Source organism: Thermobia domestica, chromosome 5 (assembly GCF_964235325.1).
Source record: "Thermobia domestica chromosome 5, izTheDome1.hap1.1, whole genome shotgun sequence".
Classification (NCBI taxonomy): Eukaryota; Metazoa; Arthropoda; class Insecta; order Zygentoma; family Lepismatidae; genus Thermobia; species Thermobia domestica.
Window position 1 is genome coordinate 138,124,784 of NC_137458.1, and position 19,791 is coordinate 138,144,574.

General features: G+C 36.7%; 1 protein-coding gene across 1 annotated transcript in view; it reads right to left on the minus strand.

Moving 5' to 3' along the window:
* Window positions 1-331: 331 nt before the first annotated feature.
* Window positions 332-19,791, minus strand: part of kek2 (leucine-rich repeat, immunoglobulin-like domain-containing kekkon 2 protein) — a 939,728-nt gene continuing 920,268 nt past the window's right edge. Inside the window, exon 5 of the mRNA XM_081759132.1 lies at window positions 332-4,374. Coding sequence (XP_081615258.1) covers window positions 381-2,972 — 2,592 coding nt within the window. The 5' untranslated portion in view covers window positions 2,973-4,374 and the 3' untranslated portion in view covers window positions 332-380. The remainder of the gene's footprint in view (window positions 4,375-19,791) is intronic.

Genomic DNA, 19,791 nt, shown 5'->3' on the forward strand with positions numbered 1-19,791 from the left:
GAAAACAGTACCAATTTATGTACAAATATTAATTATTTTAGATATTAACAATGATCTGATAGTGTGTTTATTAAATAAAATTTACCGGGATTACCACAGGTGCTTTTGTTTTACAACTGTCTTTAGTTAACAAAAGCAATCCTGTCTTAAGTAAAATGAATATAATGTAAAGTTTATATATTTTTCACTGTGTAAATTAATATTGTATCAGTTCAGCACTACGTTTGTGTGCCCTCAGAACACATGCCTGTCCTTTTAACATCAGTTACACCTTTGTCCTTAAGAATGGATGTTGGCTTTTTTCCGTCACCAACTTTTAAAGTAGACTGAGACACTGATGTGGGAGGCCTTTTTGTATTTATAGGCTTCCCTCTCTGATGTCATATCTCGGTACCTTCCCCTGCTTCGTCTTCATAGCCTTCATCTGGACTTTCTTGATGAGGACCTAAAACTTTCGCTTGTAATGAGCTTTTAAGATCACTGTCCAATTCCGCTTGAGTCGAAGCGTTACCAGTAACCACATCACATTTTTTGGTATACTCTTTATTGGTGCAACATGAGGTGGACACATTGACACCGTCACTAAAACTCACGGGGGGAATATCCACAGAAGAAGGAGGAACACTGTCTGTAGTGGAAGGCTTTTTATATGAGTGTGCATATCCTGGCCAAGGTATTTCACTAACGTTTGGTGGAGGGCTCATTGCAGTAAACGGCACTGGTTGTATAGGTGAGCTGGCCGATACTGTCTTGAGTCCCTTGGGCGACATCGTTGGTTCACCTTTGTAAGGAGCCGGTGGAGATGGGAGTGTGGTGAAAGTATCGGTTTCTACAATATCATCACCGGGGAAAACAGGTGGCGAAGAGTACGGTAGTCCATCCGCGGAGTACCTTATAGTTGAGGGATCGGGATAAGGATCATATGAAGGTGGCTCAGGAATATAATCTGGAATGGGAGGTGGAGGATAGGCAGTTGTTGGGGAAGGATGACTTAAGCGACTTCTGCTGTGAGGTAAGGTTCTGTAGAAACCCGACCTGTCAGGAGGGGGTGGTTGCTGGGCAGGCAATGGAGGGACTTTCGGTAGTCCGTAGTCTATTGGATAACCATCACCATCGAGAAAACGACCTGGAGTTAGATGAACGTCTGCCGCATGTTGATAATGGTCCTTGTAGTTTCTTGGCAATGTTGCGGACGGTGCAGCTCTATCTCTCAAGGATGATGGTGGACTGAGACTGGACACCCTCATTCTTCCTTCTCCAGTGAAGTGGTAAGTGTCATCTCGCCACTGAGGTGCAGCAACAGGTGGCACTGCAACTTTTGATTCAATGTCATCACAGTTGGTTTCCATGTATCCGTCGGCAGTGTATTCGTCAATTATGTTCTCCATTGCCTCTTGGTAGCTATTGGGTCCACTATTTTCTTGATCATGCTCAACTTCTTCACCGTCTCCTTCCTCTCGGTGAGCATCATTTACTCTTCGTCTTTCTTTCCCAACACTTTCTGTGTCATTGATCAAATCAGGATTCTGCTCTTGAAAATTTCGAGAAGGACTAATATACGGAGCACAACCTGCTAGTGCGCCAACATCAGTATCAATTTCCTGATGCCTCTCGGTAACTATAGTGCCATTTAGTTTGGACGGAGCCTGAACTCCAACTTGGATATGCTTCGGCACCCTTGTAATTTTATTTTCAACCAACTCTCCAGATTTTCCTTGCAGTGCTACCGTTTTGCTTCTCTCCTTTTTCCTCCGCCGCCTCCTTTGTCTTCGGCACTTAATTACAAGAAGAATAAGTGTGATAAGAATTAAAAGAACTAGAACAGCAATTGCCGATATGATGGCTATTACGTACTCAAACGGGAACACTGGAACCACTATTTCTTCTTTAACAACTATACGAACTGTATAGTTGGATTGTGATTTGCCTGCAGGATTCTCAGCCACACACACAAATGTACCGTTGTCCTCTGTGTTTGTATTAAATATAAAAAGTTCACTCTTCTTTTCTTCAGTACCTTCTTCGACAAAATAATACAAATGAAGTCCGGGAGCCAAAAGGGATCCATTTTGAAGTACACGTCCTTGGAACCACCATGACACTTTGGCTTCCGGAATTGCAGAAACGCTACACAAAAGAGAAAAGTTCTTTCCTTCTTGAATTTCCAGGTACATAGTCGTCGGAGATACGTCAGGTAAACATGCAAAGTCCTCTACCTCCAGAGATTTGATTATTTCATCCTCCAACCTTTCTGGTGTAGCACATCTAGGTTCTTTGGAATAAGGAATCTTGTAATTGTGCAACCAAGAACGAAACTCCACAAGATGACAATCACAGTGCCATGGATTTTTGTGTAACTCCAAACCGCTAAGAGATTCCGGAATAACATTCCTTCCCCCAATATTTGAAAGTTTATTACCGTCCAATTTTAACCACTCTAAACTAATTAAGCCATTAAAGGCTCCTTCGTCTATAGTATCTATTTCACAATTACTAATTTCCAAAGTGACAAGAGCCGACAAAGGCTCAAAAGAATCTGGGTATAGTCTCTTAATCGGGTTATTATTCAACGTTAATCGCATTAATAATGAATAATCTTTAAAGGTCTTTGTAGGAACACTCCTGAGTTGGTTAACACTTAAGTCTAACTCCACAAGATTTGTCAAGCCACGAAACGCTTCATCGTCTATCTGTCCAATACGGCAGTTTGATAAGTAAATTCTCTGAAGATTTAGTAACCCTAATGTTTGAAATCTTTCATGAGGAAGTATTATCAAATTATTCCACGATAAATCTAACACCTGAGTACCGGGATCTAAACCATCAGGAATAGCATTAAGATTTTTCTTAACACACTCGACGGTTTGTTTCCCACCTTTCCACTTGCAATCACACATCGGCTTTGGACATGAAAGGCACAATTGTAAAGACCATTGAAGAGCTACAAACACCACCCACTGACGAAAAGACATCGTCAATTTTATACACTAGCAATGTTCTTTGTTTTTAGCTTTGCTTACAAAGTTTATCGTGTACCAATTAAGGACTTTGTTTTCTTAATAAATAATTATTTCACATTTCACAGACAAACCACAGTTACTGATTGTCAATGCTTTGTATTTATGTTACAAACTTGATAAAAGTTCTTGTGCTTCTTCTTTTCTGATTCGAAATGAATCGAAATATATTTGAGAATTTACATGTTTCCAGGAAGTCCACCACAACGTATCCGGTTGTGCACATAATTTTAAATACAAGATTTCAAAATAACTATGCATAGCGTGGGCAAAGAATGAAACAAAGTTTCCCACCTACTCACACAATGAGAACAAAGTTACCCACTTATGATAACACAATTAAAGATAGTTACAAAAACAATTTCACAAAACAGAACATATTATTCATTTAAAAAAGACGTCATGAAACAAATAAAAATAGGGTCCTTTTCTAAAATAAGATGTAACGGAAAATAGAAACAAATCTCTGCTAACTTTCTACTTCACTTGTGCTCTTATGAATTAAAGTACTTCTAGAAATCTGGTTCACTTCCTTTATGTTGATTTTGTCTGCTTTCTTCTGTTTTTAAGGAAGATAATAAAAACGTGTATATACTTGGACTTTTAGCTTTAGAAAACGTGGAGGAGAAAACAAGAAAAATAGACAACGAAATTATATATATGTGTGTGTGCGTGTGTGTATACGTACATATAAAAAAAAAGACCTCTATTGGTAGCTTTAGGGGCTAGTAATTTTTGTTGTTGTTGTCGTCAAGAAAATGAAATAAAAAATATACTGTATATCTTGGCAGAGTTTTTGCTTCTTTTGTCACTCAACAAAAAAGCCACAACACAGTTTAATTCATTTCTTTCAATACCATCTCTGTTTCCTACTTCTGGTTACAGCGAATGGCAAATGCTCTTTCTTTTTTTAGCGATTAGCTAGCGGGATATATCCATCGACCTGTAAACGATTTTCCCAGTGTACCAATACTAAAATTATCAATACCAACACTAACAATAATAATAATAATACTTGTGAGATCACCCACTCTACTGATGATGATTTCTCTTTGTTCGATGACCAAGTTCCTATATTCGAACTTCTTTTCTGCTTGTGATGCTGTGCTTGCGGACTTCTCGTTTTGTTGTTGTATCTATTGTCCCAGAAGGCACCTTGCAGGCTATGGTACTTTGCAGACCCCATTCAAGGTAGATTTTGGTCTTGGGAGTGGGAGAAGGGAATAATATTATGATGATCCTTGAGAAACTGAGCTATGGTTCTTTTCTTATAACTATCCCTCAGAGGTAGATGCCAGTTGAGTTGACCTTATTAGGTTCTTGATGTACAAATTTCTTGGGAACATTCTCCAAATATCTGCAAGAAAAGAAAATAATAAAATATAGAGTACTTGTCTCTTATTGAAAGTTCGTTTACTAAATATAAAGTAAACGTAATGTTAAAAATTTGCATATTCTGCTTATTCTTTATGTAAATGAACTAAATGTAATTTTAGGTTTAATTTACTTATTACAGAATCAAAGTATTCAAAATAATTTTTGTAGAGATAATTAACAATCGCAAAAAAGTTTGTAACACTTCAAGTAGTTTCAAAGTGTAGGGACTTTTGTCCGCAAATTTCTATATTTCCATAACTCTGTATAGAAGAACAAGTTTAAAATATCACGCGTCTATGCTAAGGAATGGAAAATGTTTGTAATATGAAATAATCAGGGTTTGATGTTGAACCTTATTTACGAATATTTGTTTTTGTTCCATTTAGTTTGAATATTTTCATTTGTACAAACATATCATCGTCTATAATGAATTAAGGAAATGCAATACGAGGGACAAAATAATTAAATAATATCAACGACGAAAATATGACTACGAAAAAGTCTTTTTTTTTTCAGAAGACGAGATCAATTCATTTTAACAATATTTACTAATATATAAACTTAATTAACTACATTATATTTATTTTCACTTTGTACTTAGATTAAATTATTACATGTATAAGAATAAATGATAAGTACTCTATCTAGGTCTGTAAATGTAATATGTAATGATACATAGAATTATAAGTTTTCAACAAAGAAACAACTAATGTTCACGACAAGTATTAAATTAATTCAAGAATAATTAAGTTGCAAAGAGACCTGTTGAAAAAGTATAATATCAACTAAAACACGATTTATGTGAAAATATGAGTAGTGCAGTTGGTGGAACAGGCAAGAGAGATGCATCTTTGTGAAAGTACTTCGACTGAGGTAAAGCAAGAAGAACTGCATAATATTGTTCTAACTATCACAACATTAGTATTGAATAAGAACTGAAGATTTCTGATCATGATGAAAATACTTGTTCTCGGGCTGACAACCAGACGATTTGCACGTTTCCTAACGTCTCAAGAACTACAACATTTTATTCTTGTGTTTTAGTTGTACTCCTTTTGTTCTATGGCCTCCTGTCCTTTATCAAGAACTTCACATGGCAGTCGCTATAGAATTTAAGTGGTTTCTGGTCAAAACGTAGTGACACGCGGTTTTTCGCGAAGTTTCTCCTGATACTAACTTAAGATCATTCAGGAAACTATGAAGAGATAGAAACAAATGATAGCCTAATGGTACCTGATCCAGGTATATGTTGGATGCATTAAGTTCTGTCAATTTCTGACGAGTTGTTAAAACTGTACGCGGTCTGGTGTTGTCAGCGTAGAAATATACCTCTTCTGTTGACTACACTGAGACAAATCCGTTTTCCAGACAGCGGTATATTGTACAAATATACGGAATCCTCTAACATACTACAGAAATCAGTATGGAGCATACGTTATCCATATGCTACATACGCACTGCCCCGAAGTGTTACATCATGCCATTGCAAGATATCTGACATCTAACAGTTTTCCGTATATCACATGCATATACTTATGTTACAGTCCTCAGCTATATGTTAAAATGGTTCTTTCAAAAATTATGTTATTGAGACATTAACTAAAGCGAAGCTTCGTTACAGTTATATCATTTATTTATATCTGGTTGTCCTGCCAACGACATTCAAAAATCTTATTATTTAAAAAATGACAACATATAAACATCTTCTTTTTATATCGATATTATATCAGACTAACTTCTTTTTCTTCTTCAAACAGCATAGTTTAGTAAATATGTACCGTGTTATGCAAAAATGAACTAAGCGCCAAACTTTGAAAATCCACGTAAATGCGACGATTTGTTCCTGATACGCATTAGAACGTTTTGCACAATCGAAAACAGAGGAAAGCCAACACCTAAAAAACGAAACATAATTTCACTTTTGATTACGGCTACATTTATGTTGGACATCAACCTTTATACGTAATTTTCTTAAAAGTATGAAAGTGGCGCTTAGTTTGTTTTCGCATGGCACGGTACATATATAAAAATACTTTACGCCCAAAATTTACAAATGATAACACTGTACAAAAATATACAACGTACCGTTGTATATTATGGCGCCCGACGGACTTTTGTTTTTATTCATTTACTTAATAAAAAGAAAAATAACTCTGGATCGTTTACTTTTACATATTAATCATTTGAGTTTTCGAATGCACCTCGTATACTTGAAAATTACAATTCATATAATTATACATATATATCATCAATTATGTAACAATATTATTATCATATTTATTTTAAACTTTATCATCACCTTCATTTATTTATACATTTCAACGACGATAAGGCACATTCGAAATTCGATTTGCAAGTTGTTTGATTTTAAGTCCTTTTTCGGGTCCATTAAATACTTGTTACAAAATATTAATTATTTATTTAGGCAACATGAAGAAGGTTTTGAAAAAGATGTATGCGATATTCATGTAGTTGTTCTTTGAACGTAAAATGATCGGATATTATTAGCATATAATTCGAATGTAACAAGAACACAAAACTAAGAATTGTTTAAAATACAAATTCCTTTATAGAAAAATAAATTATTAACTTCAATATATATCCTAACATTACAAAGATGCTTTTAAATATACTTCAATAACATGGAACACGAATAATGTGATTGATACTGTGTTCTGCTATCATAGGAAAACTCATGAATATTATGAAATACAAATATCAAAGAAAACATAACATTAAGACATATGTGACCATATTAAGAATCAATTTGATATATTCTTTCGGACGCCTCTACATTAGGTTAAGTTACATGACCAATGCATTTGTTTAGATTTCATTGAAAGTCATAAACCAGGATACAGTCTGGCGCGTTATTTATATCTACAGTTCTTCCTTTCCTATTTTGAGAAACTTTGCCATCTGAGAAATTTCTATGAGATACACTTCGAATGAAATTAGATCTAACGCTTACATGTTTCTTAGTTGTACGTAATCGTACTACACTGGGATTAGGTTGGTTTACAAAATCACTATTACTGTTGCTACTAAGGTTAGGTTTGGTTATCTTACCGGTAAAATTAGGTTCGGTTCTCATTCGCTTTACTGGTGGCGAGATGTCGTATCTGTACTTATTCTTTCTACAATATTGACGGTAATTTGTCCTACCACGGTTTCTGTTCCATGGAGTCTTCTTCTGGTCATCTGATGTCTCTCTGTCCTGCTTCTTGGAAATAACTTCCTCGCTGCCAGGCGGATACTTTTCTTTTGAGTTGAGTTGAGTTTTACGTCCCGTTCAGCAGCGAGGCTATATGAGACGTGGACCTACTGATTAATGTGGAATCCGAACCACATGAGCTCCCGCCGGGAATCGAACCCGGGCCTCCTACGCCAAAGGCGCGTACGCTAACCGCTTAGCCACGGAGGAGCTCGACGGATAATTTTCATCTGACTTGCTTCCTTTTCTATCAACCCATTTTAGCCTCGCAATATTATCGGAAGTAAGTTCTTTGCTTCCATTCGCTTCAAGGATTTGCAAAACAGGTACAGAATCAAAGCACTGTAAGATATTGTTGGTCTGTGCACTATTACGGGATGGAAGACAAATTCTGGAGTCATGCCGATTCTCTTGGGAACAACCATCGTTCTCTGCATTCTCGTTGTTTTGATCCATTACACTCAGCTTTATATGTTCATGAACTGTAACTTCAATTTCTACAATATCTACAGAACCCTGCGAGTCGGTGAATTTCTGTACTATCTTCTCCATATCTGCATCATAATGTCCGAATTTGGCAGCAATTTGTTGATTCATCTGATTTAATTGTTCCTGTATTCGATCCCACTTACCATCATTGCATTGCTGCAGTTGCTCTAGCTTTTCATCATTGCGTTGCAGCAATTGCTCTAGTTTTTCATCATTGCTTTGTTGTAATTGTTCAAGCTTCTCATCAAAATGTTGAGCTTGATCCTTGATTTGTTGCGATATTTGTCTTAATAAGTCCATCATGTTGTCTGAAGAATTTGTTACTTTAGTGCCACTCGTTTCACTATCTGTAACACTCATAACGTTTCTATAGATAATTCGCCCACTTCTCAAAATGGTACAATTAATAATTGGCTCAATGTTGTTCGCTTCTACTCTACTTCAAAACGAACAATACAACTACTCCTTTTCCTGTTTAATTGGGTTTCGGCACCATATAAAACGGTTCTTTCAAAAATTATGTTATTGAGCCATTAACCAAAGCGAAGCTACGTTGCAGTTATATCATTTATTTATATCTGGTTGTCCTGCCAACCTCTTATTCACAATCTCATTATTAAAAAAACCTATGACAACATATAAACATCTTCTTTTTATATCGATATTATATCAGACTAACTTCTTTCTCTTCTTCAAACAACATAGTTTAGTACATATATAAAAATACTTTACGCCCAAAATTTACAAGTGATAACAATGTACAAAAATATACAACGTACCGTTGTAATGTTATATACACTTTGTGATCAAAACTATCCGGACATCCCCCCAAAACATATGCCTTTCATATTAGGTGCATTGTACTGCCACCTACTGCCAGGTACTCATTATCAGCGACCTCAGTAATCTTAGATATCGTGAGAAAGCAGAATGGGGCGCTACGCGGAACTTACGGACTTCGAACATGGACAGGTGATTGGATGTCACTTGTGTCAGAAGTCTGTACGCGAGATTTCCACACTCCTAAGGGTCGTAAAGTGTAATAGGCAGACATCTACCCAGACCATCACACAGGAATCCTAAACTGCATCAGGATCCACTATGACAGTTAGGCGTGAGGTGAGAAAACTTGGATTTCATGGTCAAGCTGCTGCTTATAAGCCACACATCACGCAGGTAAATGCCAAACGACGCTTCGCTTGTTGTAAGCACCGTAAATATTAGACGATTGAACAGTGGAAAAACGTTGTGTGGAATGACGAATCACGGTACACAATGTGACGATCCGATGGCAGGGTGTGGGTATGGCGAATGCTCGGTGAACGTCATCTGTCAGCATGCATAGTGCCAACAGTAAAATTCGGAGGTGGTGGTGTTATGGTGTGGTCGTGTATTTCTTGGAGGGGTCTTGCACCCCTTGTTGTTTTCCGTGGCACTCCCACAGTGCAGGCCTACATTGATGTTTTAAGCACCTTCTTGCTTCCCACTATTGAAGAACAATTCGGGGATGGCGATTGCATCTTTCAACATCGAGCACCTGTTCATGCTGCACGGCCTGTAGCGGAGTGGTTACACGACAATAACGTCCCTGTAATGGACTAGTATGTTTTGGAACTCCAACTTTGTGTCAGGCCTTACCGACCTACATCGAATACCTCTCCTTAGTTCAGCACTCCGTGAATAATGGGCTGCCATTTCCGAAGAAACCTTCCAGCACCTGATTGAAAGTATGCCTGTAAGAGTGGAAGCTGTCATCAAGGCTAAGGGTGGGCCAACACCATATTGACTTCCAGCAGTACCGATGGAGGGCGCCACGAACTTGTAAGTCATTGTCAGCCAGGGGTCCAGATACTTTTGATCACATAGTGTACGTCCATTTGTATGTGAGATCCTGACCGCCTATATTGTTTCATACGAAAAGTACGTATAGATGGAAACTTATACGGAAAGTATTATAAAAGATGTTTTTAGTTATACGTCTGCTGCACGTTAAGTCCAAAAACAACGGGAATTACGCATGTAACCTACCTTTTTTAAGAACACCACCTACATTTTTTATCAGTGTAGTTTCAGTTCAATGGAGCTAATTTCCGACAGTACAGATCTGAACCTATCGTTCTCCCCGGTGGCAGTGGATCGTGACGAACAATGTCCTACCAGCTCTATTAAACACAGCATAATCCTCTTCTTGGCATCAGCGTGGGCTTTGCCACAAGTTGTGGAGCTTCTTCACACCTCAGTCACGATCTTTCTAGCACATTGTTGTTGTTGGTTATCCACTTTCAACTACTGATGATAAACAGTTTCAGAAATAGCTCGAGGTGGCTTCCGCATAGCGTATCAGATAACGCTTTCGCCTTTGGTGCGAGCGGTCCCCGGGTATGGTTCCTGGTGTGAATACTCGGTTGAAAATGTGTAACAACTTTTCAGGCCAGCCATCCAAAGCGAGGTTCTTGCTAGGTTTCTCTCATTCACACCGGACAAATGCCGGAATGGTACAAAACATAATGATCCCAGGCTGATTCTTTCCTTCCTTATTCCTTTCCTCCTCTCCAACTCGCTGGATAGTGTTGTCGCAGATGGACGTCAGCCCTCATATATGTGATGGGCTAACATGACCATGGATGTCGAAAGCCCAGAAATCCAATCCTTAAGAAATGGCTCGAGTTTGTTACGTTGTATTAGGGATCCTCATATATAATGTCGATCCACTAAACGTTTTTGAGTCAGATCACGTGGCACCCAAACAAAGACGTTGTCTTTGTATTTAGCTTTCTCAAAATGTACCTGTTTGGAGATCAGTGTTTAGGTCATTGGCGATGTCATGACTGCTTACAGGCAAGTTTTGCTCCATTTTTGCAAGATCATCCTTTTTCTTTTTTCTTTTTTCTTTCTTTTTTTCTTTTTCTTTCTTTTTTCTTTTTTCTTTTTTTTTTGCAATGATTGATCGCTTACTGTGAGGAGCATCTTGTGCATCGAAACTTCCAGAACAGAAGTAACTAAACCTTCTCTTGCCAGTTGCATTTGATTACGTATCTCTCCTATAAACAGCATATATTTCTTCACAGGCCTGCACAGTATTTGTGCCCTTGTCGAAATTAGAATTGTAAAAAGTAGGGCAATTATGCGGTAAGCACAGTTATCTACACTGCGCCATGTCTTAGTCTGCTTATAAGAACTACAACAATGTTTACGCATGTGTTAGCTTTAACGGTCAGCTAGCATGTGTCGCTCGGCGTGACCCACTGAGACTCATATACTTTGAGATTTGAGATACTAACGCCATCTTATGCGCAAAAGTCTCAATACTTTTTGGCTACGTTATACTATTGTCTGGCATGAAACAGAGGAAGTTGATGAGGATGTACAAATGTAAAATTTACCTTACGTATAGAACAAGAGCAACTATATACATCGTTAGTATTGTTTTTAATATATAATTACAAGTAGTTAGTAGCTGGATTTATTTGGACTTTGGCGTCCCATACAGCACTGAACCTATATGAGATCTGGACACATAATCATCTTAACGTAGAATCCCAACCACCTCCACCGGGACTCTAACCCGGATCTTCCGAGTCGTACGATGTCCATACAGCTACGAGAGAGTTCAATTACAAAGTAGTATCTACATCACTGTTACTAATAATGTGTTACTGTTAGATGTATGTTGTGGTTTGAAGAAGAAAGCAAACAAGAGCAGATATAATCTGCTTGTAAAGAACGTAATTTGCACATATATCATATGGCGGCACATAAACAAATAAACAATTTCTTCCAACAGAATAAAAAATATATATTACTATTAGTAACGAACGACATATTTTCCAGAGTCACAAAGAGGGGCACGGTGGCTCAGTTGTAGAGCACTTATCTCTGGTGCGTGGGTTCAATCCCCAGCCAAGTGAATGTGTGATGAACAATTCACTATTCGTGGGTTTACTCGGGGGTACTCCTATTCTCCTACATTTTCTCATTCCACCACTTCTTGCCTCATCAACCACTTGCTTAACCATCAGTCTCCCTTAGCCTATATAGCATAATATTGGGACGTTAAACTGAAGATACCATTTCACATTTTCTAGAGCCACAAATCCCTATTTTTCTCGTTTTATTCGAAAAATAAACGTGAAAATTTACCCTAAGAATTGTGTTCTCTCGATTTGATCTATCAATTCTTTATGTCTCATCTTGTACAATATTACAGTTGTTAAACAAAAAAATACATTTAAAAGAAAATGATCATGATTGTGCTGCTATATCTTATTAGCCATTGTCGTTTCGCAAGTGTCATTATAAAAAGACTAGCAGAATACCCTTTTCCGCATGAGGGAGAATACGTTTCATTTTGGACACAAAGGACTTAATTTGGATTTTTGTCTGCATCGGAAGTGTCGCTGTTCGTCTCAGCGACCTCGAAAACAATGGATTTGACACTAATATCGGTCATTTTTGACCATATATATATATATATATATATATATATATATATATATATATATATATATATATATATATATATACAGAGAGAGAGGCATAGATAGATACATATAGATTAATGAGGGTATTGAATTTCGATCTTGATACCTAATGGTGTGGTTTTCACACAGGATCAGTTTTTAGGTACCGAGAAAAAGCTCTCTTCTCTCGGTATTCTCTACAACCACGATAAAGAGATAATTCCTGCTTACAACACTGCAAATATTCAGTTGCACGTTCTAGATATAGTACAAGTGGTTTAGTACGTATGTCGCAGGAAGCGACAATCCTTACTATTACTTTAAGTCTTTGAGGTAGCTTGCCATGGTAATAATTTTTTACGATGTTTACAGTGAAAGTTAGATCGAATTTAAAGATATTTTCCAAAATATGAAATCCTTGTCACCTAGACCTTTGCTAAATTTCTGAATAGTTTTAATGCAAAAATTTCTCATTGCATCGTATAGAAATTTCTCTTAACTTAATTAAGCCGAGGTTTAATTTCGCGGAGAGAGAAGAGGAGATATTACATAAAATCGTTTGCTTATTTTACAGTAAATTCTTAAAAATGTGTTTTCGTAGCTTTAATTTAACAATTTAAAGAAAATAAACTCTGCTAAGAGAAAATTAATATAATCGTGCGATTGTATATATTAGTTTCCTATTGGCAACCAATATTTCTTGTAGTTTTGCACAGGTTCCATAGAAGTTAGGGAATGTTATAGTTTTAAGTGGGCTATGGATAGTCACTGTTAGCATCATCGTTACTCGCGAAGATTTAACAGATTTACTTCACTAAGGATCTTGGTTGAGATGATCGCAGTAGATGCCTATTTTTTTTAAAAAAATACAAAAATCTATTGTCGTTCTAGAGTTACGGTGTGAAATAATGAACTATGTAACGACTTACTAAAATTACAATATCTTACGTTCCACTTTCATGATCCTAATAAATAAGCAATCAATTTCTACCTGTTTTGGATTATATATTTATGATCCTCGGGGTTCTCTCATTTCCTCCTACTTTACTCATTCCACCATTGCTTTCATTTCTTATCATCAAAGTCTGCTTTAGCCTAGCCGGCATACCCGTCGGACGTACAACTGAAAAAAATCATTTTCGTTTTATCAATGTTTATCTATAGTTCGCTATGTGATATAAACTGTAATTTCTTTGTAGTAGGGTAAAAGAACAGTAGGCTATGGGATGAGGCTGCAAGTAAAACTAAAACTATCCACACACACGCATATATGTATTGAGAGCAAAAGCAGTACCACAAGACGAGGTTATTTTGCACAAAATATGAAAAGAGTTTCACAGTCCTCTGTCGATAAAACCATGAACGGTAAAGAGGAAATTTCAACTGACACGGTAAGATAGAACATCTAACTGTATTTTGGCTATAATGTTGGCGGTTAACATCAGTTCTGATTGTCGGAAGGGTTCATTGTTGTAAAGGTATGGAAAGCAGTCATTGTAAAGGCCGCCAAAATTTTAAACATATCACGTACAACAATTTCCGTCCAAGTTAAGTCAGTTTCGTAGAATACTACTGTGTATAATGGGACTTTGATGCAATAGTTGAAATTGAAGTGTGAAACGTTTTAAAGTCATAAAGAAAGTAAAACTGAGAGAAGGCGGTTTCAGCCTCTACTTAGGGTTACTTTGCACCAGTCCAAAATACTCCTTAGATAGAAAATTATTACTACTAGAACCTCATGGATTCTAAATTTAGGTAAAGGGCCTGTGGCACATCCATAAGGTATCTGGGCCACAAACATCGATTTTGATGAAACTTGGTAGACTAATAGGACACCTTACAAAACCAATGTAATTAGCAGGAATTTGTCGAAAAACCTGTAGTTTCTGAGATACAGTCGATTCAAATATCTCATTTGTCGTGATATCTCGAGAACGGATCCACCGAGATCAAGCAAACTTTGCAAGCCATAGTAGATATATGATAGCTTTAAAACGAAATTAAAACGAATTGTCTGCACCTGCGCAGAACTGCGCAGAATGCACAAATAATTGTGCACATGCGCATATCTCGAAAACATAAAGACTGCGATATACTTTTCTCTTGTAGTTTCAACTATATGACGAGTATAACATATTGCAATACACAAACTAGACTAAAAGGTGAGCATTTTCAAGCAATTGAGGTGAGAAGATGTTAGGGTGGTCTGCCGTCGGACACCCGCCTCTAGTTTTGCACTCTGTCTGGCTTCTCAGTAATACATTTCCATTACACCTGTGTAAAAGTCATATAGTTAACGTTAATAGTCGCCATACTCGGGTCGTTGTGATATCAGGTACTCTAAGTCATCAATATTGCACAACAGTAACACAGTATTTACAGAATGTAAGGATAAACTATGAGGCCTATAGTCGCGATCTATTGAAACTAGTGGTAGGCACAAAAACAGGTTTTTCGGTTTTAAGTTTTACGGAAAAGCGAAACCGGGTTTTGAAAAGTTTCAGAAACCAGAATTTTCACCGAAACTTGTTTTAATCGTAATCGGTTCGTTTTTTTCCGAAACCGGTTATCCGTTTTCTACAAAGCAGGTTCGGTTATTTACCGGATCCAGTTTCGATTTTCTTGAAACCCGGTTCTGTTTTTTTTAAATTAGTTCTATTTCTGACCAAATAGTATCCGTTGTTCCCCGGAAATCGATTCCGTTTCCACAGAAAAAAAATTATGTTTTCCAAAAGTTTTCACAGAAATCAGTTTTGGTGAGAAAGCGAACCGGTTTTTGGAGAAAACCGTAACCGGTTTCCGTGATAAACCGAACCGGTGTTGGAAAGAACGAACCCGGTTTCGGTGGAAAAACGAACTGGTTTTTGAGGAAATGAAACCGGTTTCGGTGAAAGACTGAACCAGTTTTGGTGAAGGTTTTTGGAGAAAACCGAAATGTAGGTTCTTCGGATTTCGGTTTTTCTAGAAACCGGTTTCCGTTTTTTTATAAAAACCGGTTTTGTCCATCCCTAATTGGAACCAGGCTATACTTTTTGTGACGAGACTGTATCACGCAACGAGATGAGACATCCCCAAAGGTCTCGTCTCATGGCCACACTAACTATATATACGTAACCCTATGGCCTATGATTTTGTAAGTTTCTTTGAAGCATAGATGCCCGCATCACACTGACGTGTTCCAATAGACCGCGACAATAGCCTGATAGTTTATCCTTACGCTCTCTTAATACTGTGTTTCTGTTGTACAACATTGATAGCACTACGACCCGAATATGGCGATTATTGACGTTAACTATATGGCTTCTACACAGGTGTAATGGAAATGTATGACTGAGAAGCCAGACAGAGTTCGTAACTAGAGGCGTAACTAGAGCAAGGGCAGTCCACTCCAACATCTTCTCACCTAAATTGCTTCGAAACGCTCACCTTTGAGTCTAGTTTTTTTCTTGCATTATGTTATACTCGTCATATAGTTCAAACCAAGCCAGAGAAAAATATATAGCAGTCTTCACGTTTTCGAGATATGCGCATACACATAATTATTTGCGCATTCTGCGCAGGTGCAAACAATTCGTTAGCTATCATGTATCTACTATGGCTTGCAAAGTTTGTTTGATCTCGGTGGATCCGTTCTCGAGATATCACGACAAATGTCATCTTTAACGAATCGACCGTATCTCAGAAACTACAGCTTTTTCGACAAATTTCTGCTAGTTACATTAGATTTCAAAGGTGTCCTATTAGTCTATCAAGTTTCATCAAAATCGGATTTTGTGGCTCAGACACCTTATGGATGTGTCACTGGCCCTTTCCTATTTAGGTAGATGCTGGAATGATTTTCTTGTTGGAAAATAAATTATGAGCAGTGGCGGATCAAGAAAAGTAGTTTGAGAGGGGCTTAGCTAACAAAAGCTTCAGTTTTTTTTTTAAAGAAATCACTAGACTTTTGGGGGAGGCTTGCAGCTTATATGCATAGGAATAACTAACATTAGATTTTTAAAAAAGACATCATGCAATTTGGATGAGGTTTAGCCTGAAAGTCCGAAACCCCGTAAATCTTCCACTGATTACGGTTGGGATGATGTTCTTGGACATAATGAATAACCAAATCAAATCAGTTCATGAGGAATTTTTCTTCTGTTCCTGAGTTGGCATTTTTGTGGGACATACGCTAAACTATTAGATTATGGTTCCTGTGCCGGTACCAGAAAATACATGATTTTCTTTACAAATATCGATAATTCAAACTAGTACTGATACCAGTACCATCATTCTAATATCAATATTTGTAGACTGTATGCAGTTTTGTGTAGAAAGTAAAAAGTATAAATATTGAAGGGAAAACATTGCACAGAAACGTTATGTTCGTATTGAACACACTGTTTGTATGTTATGCAAAGTAACCCCATAGGTGGGGTTACTTTGTACGAAAGTTTATATTTCAATGACTTTGGTCATACTGAATGTTTACTAATGAACTTGCAATAATGTTTTTCTTATATATATATCTAGCTATTATATGTTTAAAATACAGTGTTCTAAATTATTATGTTTGTACGTTACACGCGATTTTCTTTTAAATTGTTTAAAATTTGTGCAAAGTAACCCCGTCTTACGGTATATATGAATGTCCTATGTTAAAATTGTGCTAATGTGAACAATAGAAAAGAGTTTATATAGTTGGATTACTTGAGTTCGCTGATTTTCTGTTACTGCCAAATTTCGTGAATCATATTTAGTAAACCATATATGTAGTGGTCTCGAATTAAAATGATTCGAATAAGTGTTAGAGGAATACAAGATTGCAAAACTAGAAAAATAAAACCGTTAGAAACTGTCTTAAATCATACTGTCATGCTGATGCCGGGATAGTTGCATAAAGAATTTGTCATCGGTAACCAGTAACTTATCCTGATATCATATTCCTACAATTAATAAACAGAGATTATTTACGGAGTAGAGGATTAGAGAAATAGAATATAGACATCATAAAGGTGTTGAGTGACAAACTGGACATGTTATAGGATACCAGAAAAGTTTGGTAGAGTGTTGCTATGTATTCTATGAGGAGACTAACAATAACTAGGTAAAGTATCTTATACTTAGCAGCATAAATCCAAAGTAACGCTATATTAGATACATTTTATTATTTTACGCGTGCAATATTTAAAGTTTTATACATTGATATTGACTAATTTGTCCGCTTTGAATGAGGTAAGACCGCATATAATAGCACGTGAAAGGACTTTCCAAAATTCGTCGCTATCATATCATTACGTCTGTGATGGGGCAATAAACTTTCTAGTTGTATACGTTACCAAATTGCCGTGCTTAACATAAACAGAGAATCTAACGATCTATATATTACTGGTTAGAATGAAGCTGCTCAAGAGAATGACATCCGAGACGTCACAGTAAAGTACGGAGATCAGAACCCTTTCTGATTTTATGTCTGGACATGAGTTGTGAGCCTCTGACATACCTAACGTAAGTTAAATTCATAGCGAATTTGTTTCTTTCACTAATCTGTTCTATTCAATATTGAATTTTCTGCAAACATGTATTCCAGGTACTATCATTGTTTATTTGCATCATATGTTGCAAATTATCCTGTTATATTATTACGATTATAGAATTTTGACTTGGCTAATTTTTGAGATTTCCGATTAAATGTTCTAAGTTTGTCAGCAGAACTGTTACTGTGGAGCCTTTGACAACAGTGCTTTCAACTTACTAAGTCTCTGTTCAACTTCCAGACACCGGCTTTCCTTAACTGCATAGTGAATTTTAGCTTTCCAGACAGCCTAAGCTATCCAAATGGCATTGCGGCCTACTTTCTTTCCGAGTTACACGGGTGATGTAGACGAATGAAATATTAATGGCTAGATTACTTAAGAGCAAGGCGAAAAGCTATTATCAGAGGATTGAAGAGAGAAATGTATAAAGTCTAGTGTGTATACTAAGCTGGAAAAAAGACATCCAGGTCTACAAAATAATTTGGATTATGGTACAAGTACGGGAACATCGTAAACGAGCAGTTACTTACAGTCATTTTTTTTTTCGAATACACGTTGCAAGTATAGCACCTATTTATTAGCTTGAAAACTTTTTCAATGTCCTCTTGAGATCGACTTCGGAATGGAACTATCGAAATATGGTCAAGAAATCTATATTCAGTATAACAACAAAGCAAACAATGTCTCACCACATACTATTTCACATAGCCCTTCATAGACGTCAATATAAAAATATTTAATGTTTCCCGGGTTCAACTCCTGACAAGGAACATCATCCAAATGACCGGCTCCATTTACAATGATTTTTTCATGATAGAGCGCATGTATGCATTATTTGTGACAACAGAATTTTTCCCATGGTGCATGTTTTCTATTTTTTTTTAAAATAAGTTTTAAGAGTTGTGATATGGTTATTAGAGATTACTGCAGAAGTCCCTTACTACTCTTTGTAAACAGAACGTTAATGAAAAAAGTGAAGAACAACTATGTGGATACATAAGGCCTAGGGGGAAGTCGTACGGTAGGTATGACTTTGACGGCAGCCATCTTGAAATCCGCCATTTTGAATTAAAGTGAAGTTTTGAAAAATGAAACCCATAGCATGTGACACCTCATTTTAATAGTATTTTTTTAAACAAAAAGCCAATGGTATGCTTATTGTTGTTGTATAGTTAACCAGTATGAATTTAGTAGTGGTTCTAATGTGTACCAAATGCCCATTATCCGATCTTCAAATTGGCAACACTCTTAATTTGCACCGCAAGTTTTAAGACTTTTGCCGCATGTTTTGTTTTAGCTGGCACTTTGTAATTGTGGCCATGGTTCATGATTTCTAAATTTATTACATTTTTTAAGAGTTGCGATTTGTCAGTTCATGAATAGTGTTTGGGATAAGCATCCAGCAATCTTTCTTAATTTCGAAGACTTGCAATGTAATTATTTATTTCAAACCAGAATACATGAGAAGCCTATGGATCTATGTGACGTAAAGAAATACAAATGAAATTATTACAGTTGATCTTTACTATTTCTCTTAGAAAAAACAATCTAGTTCTATCATGTTTTCTGAAAATATAAATGGAAGTATTTTACAATTACATATCTTGTACAGGATAATATCTGTTCAATACTCCTTGGACGTAGTGACTTGTACTATTGAACCACCATCAGAGCTTGGACCCCACTAACAAAAATTTCTGTGTCTACGTCTGACTAAT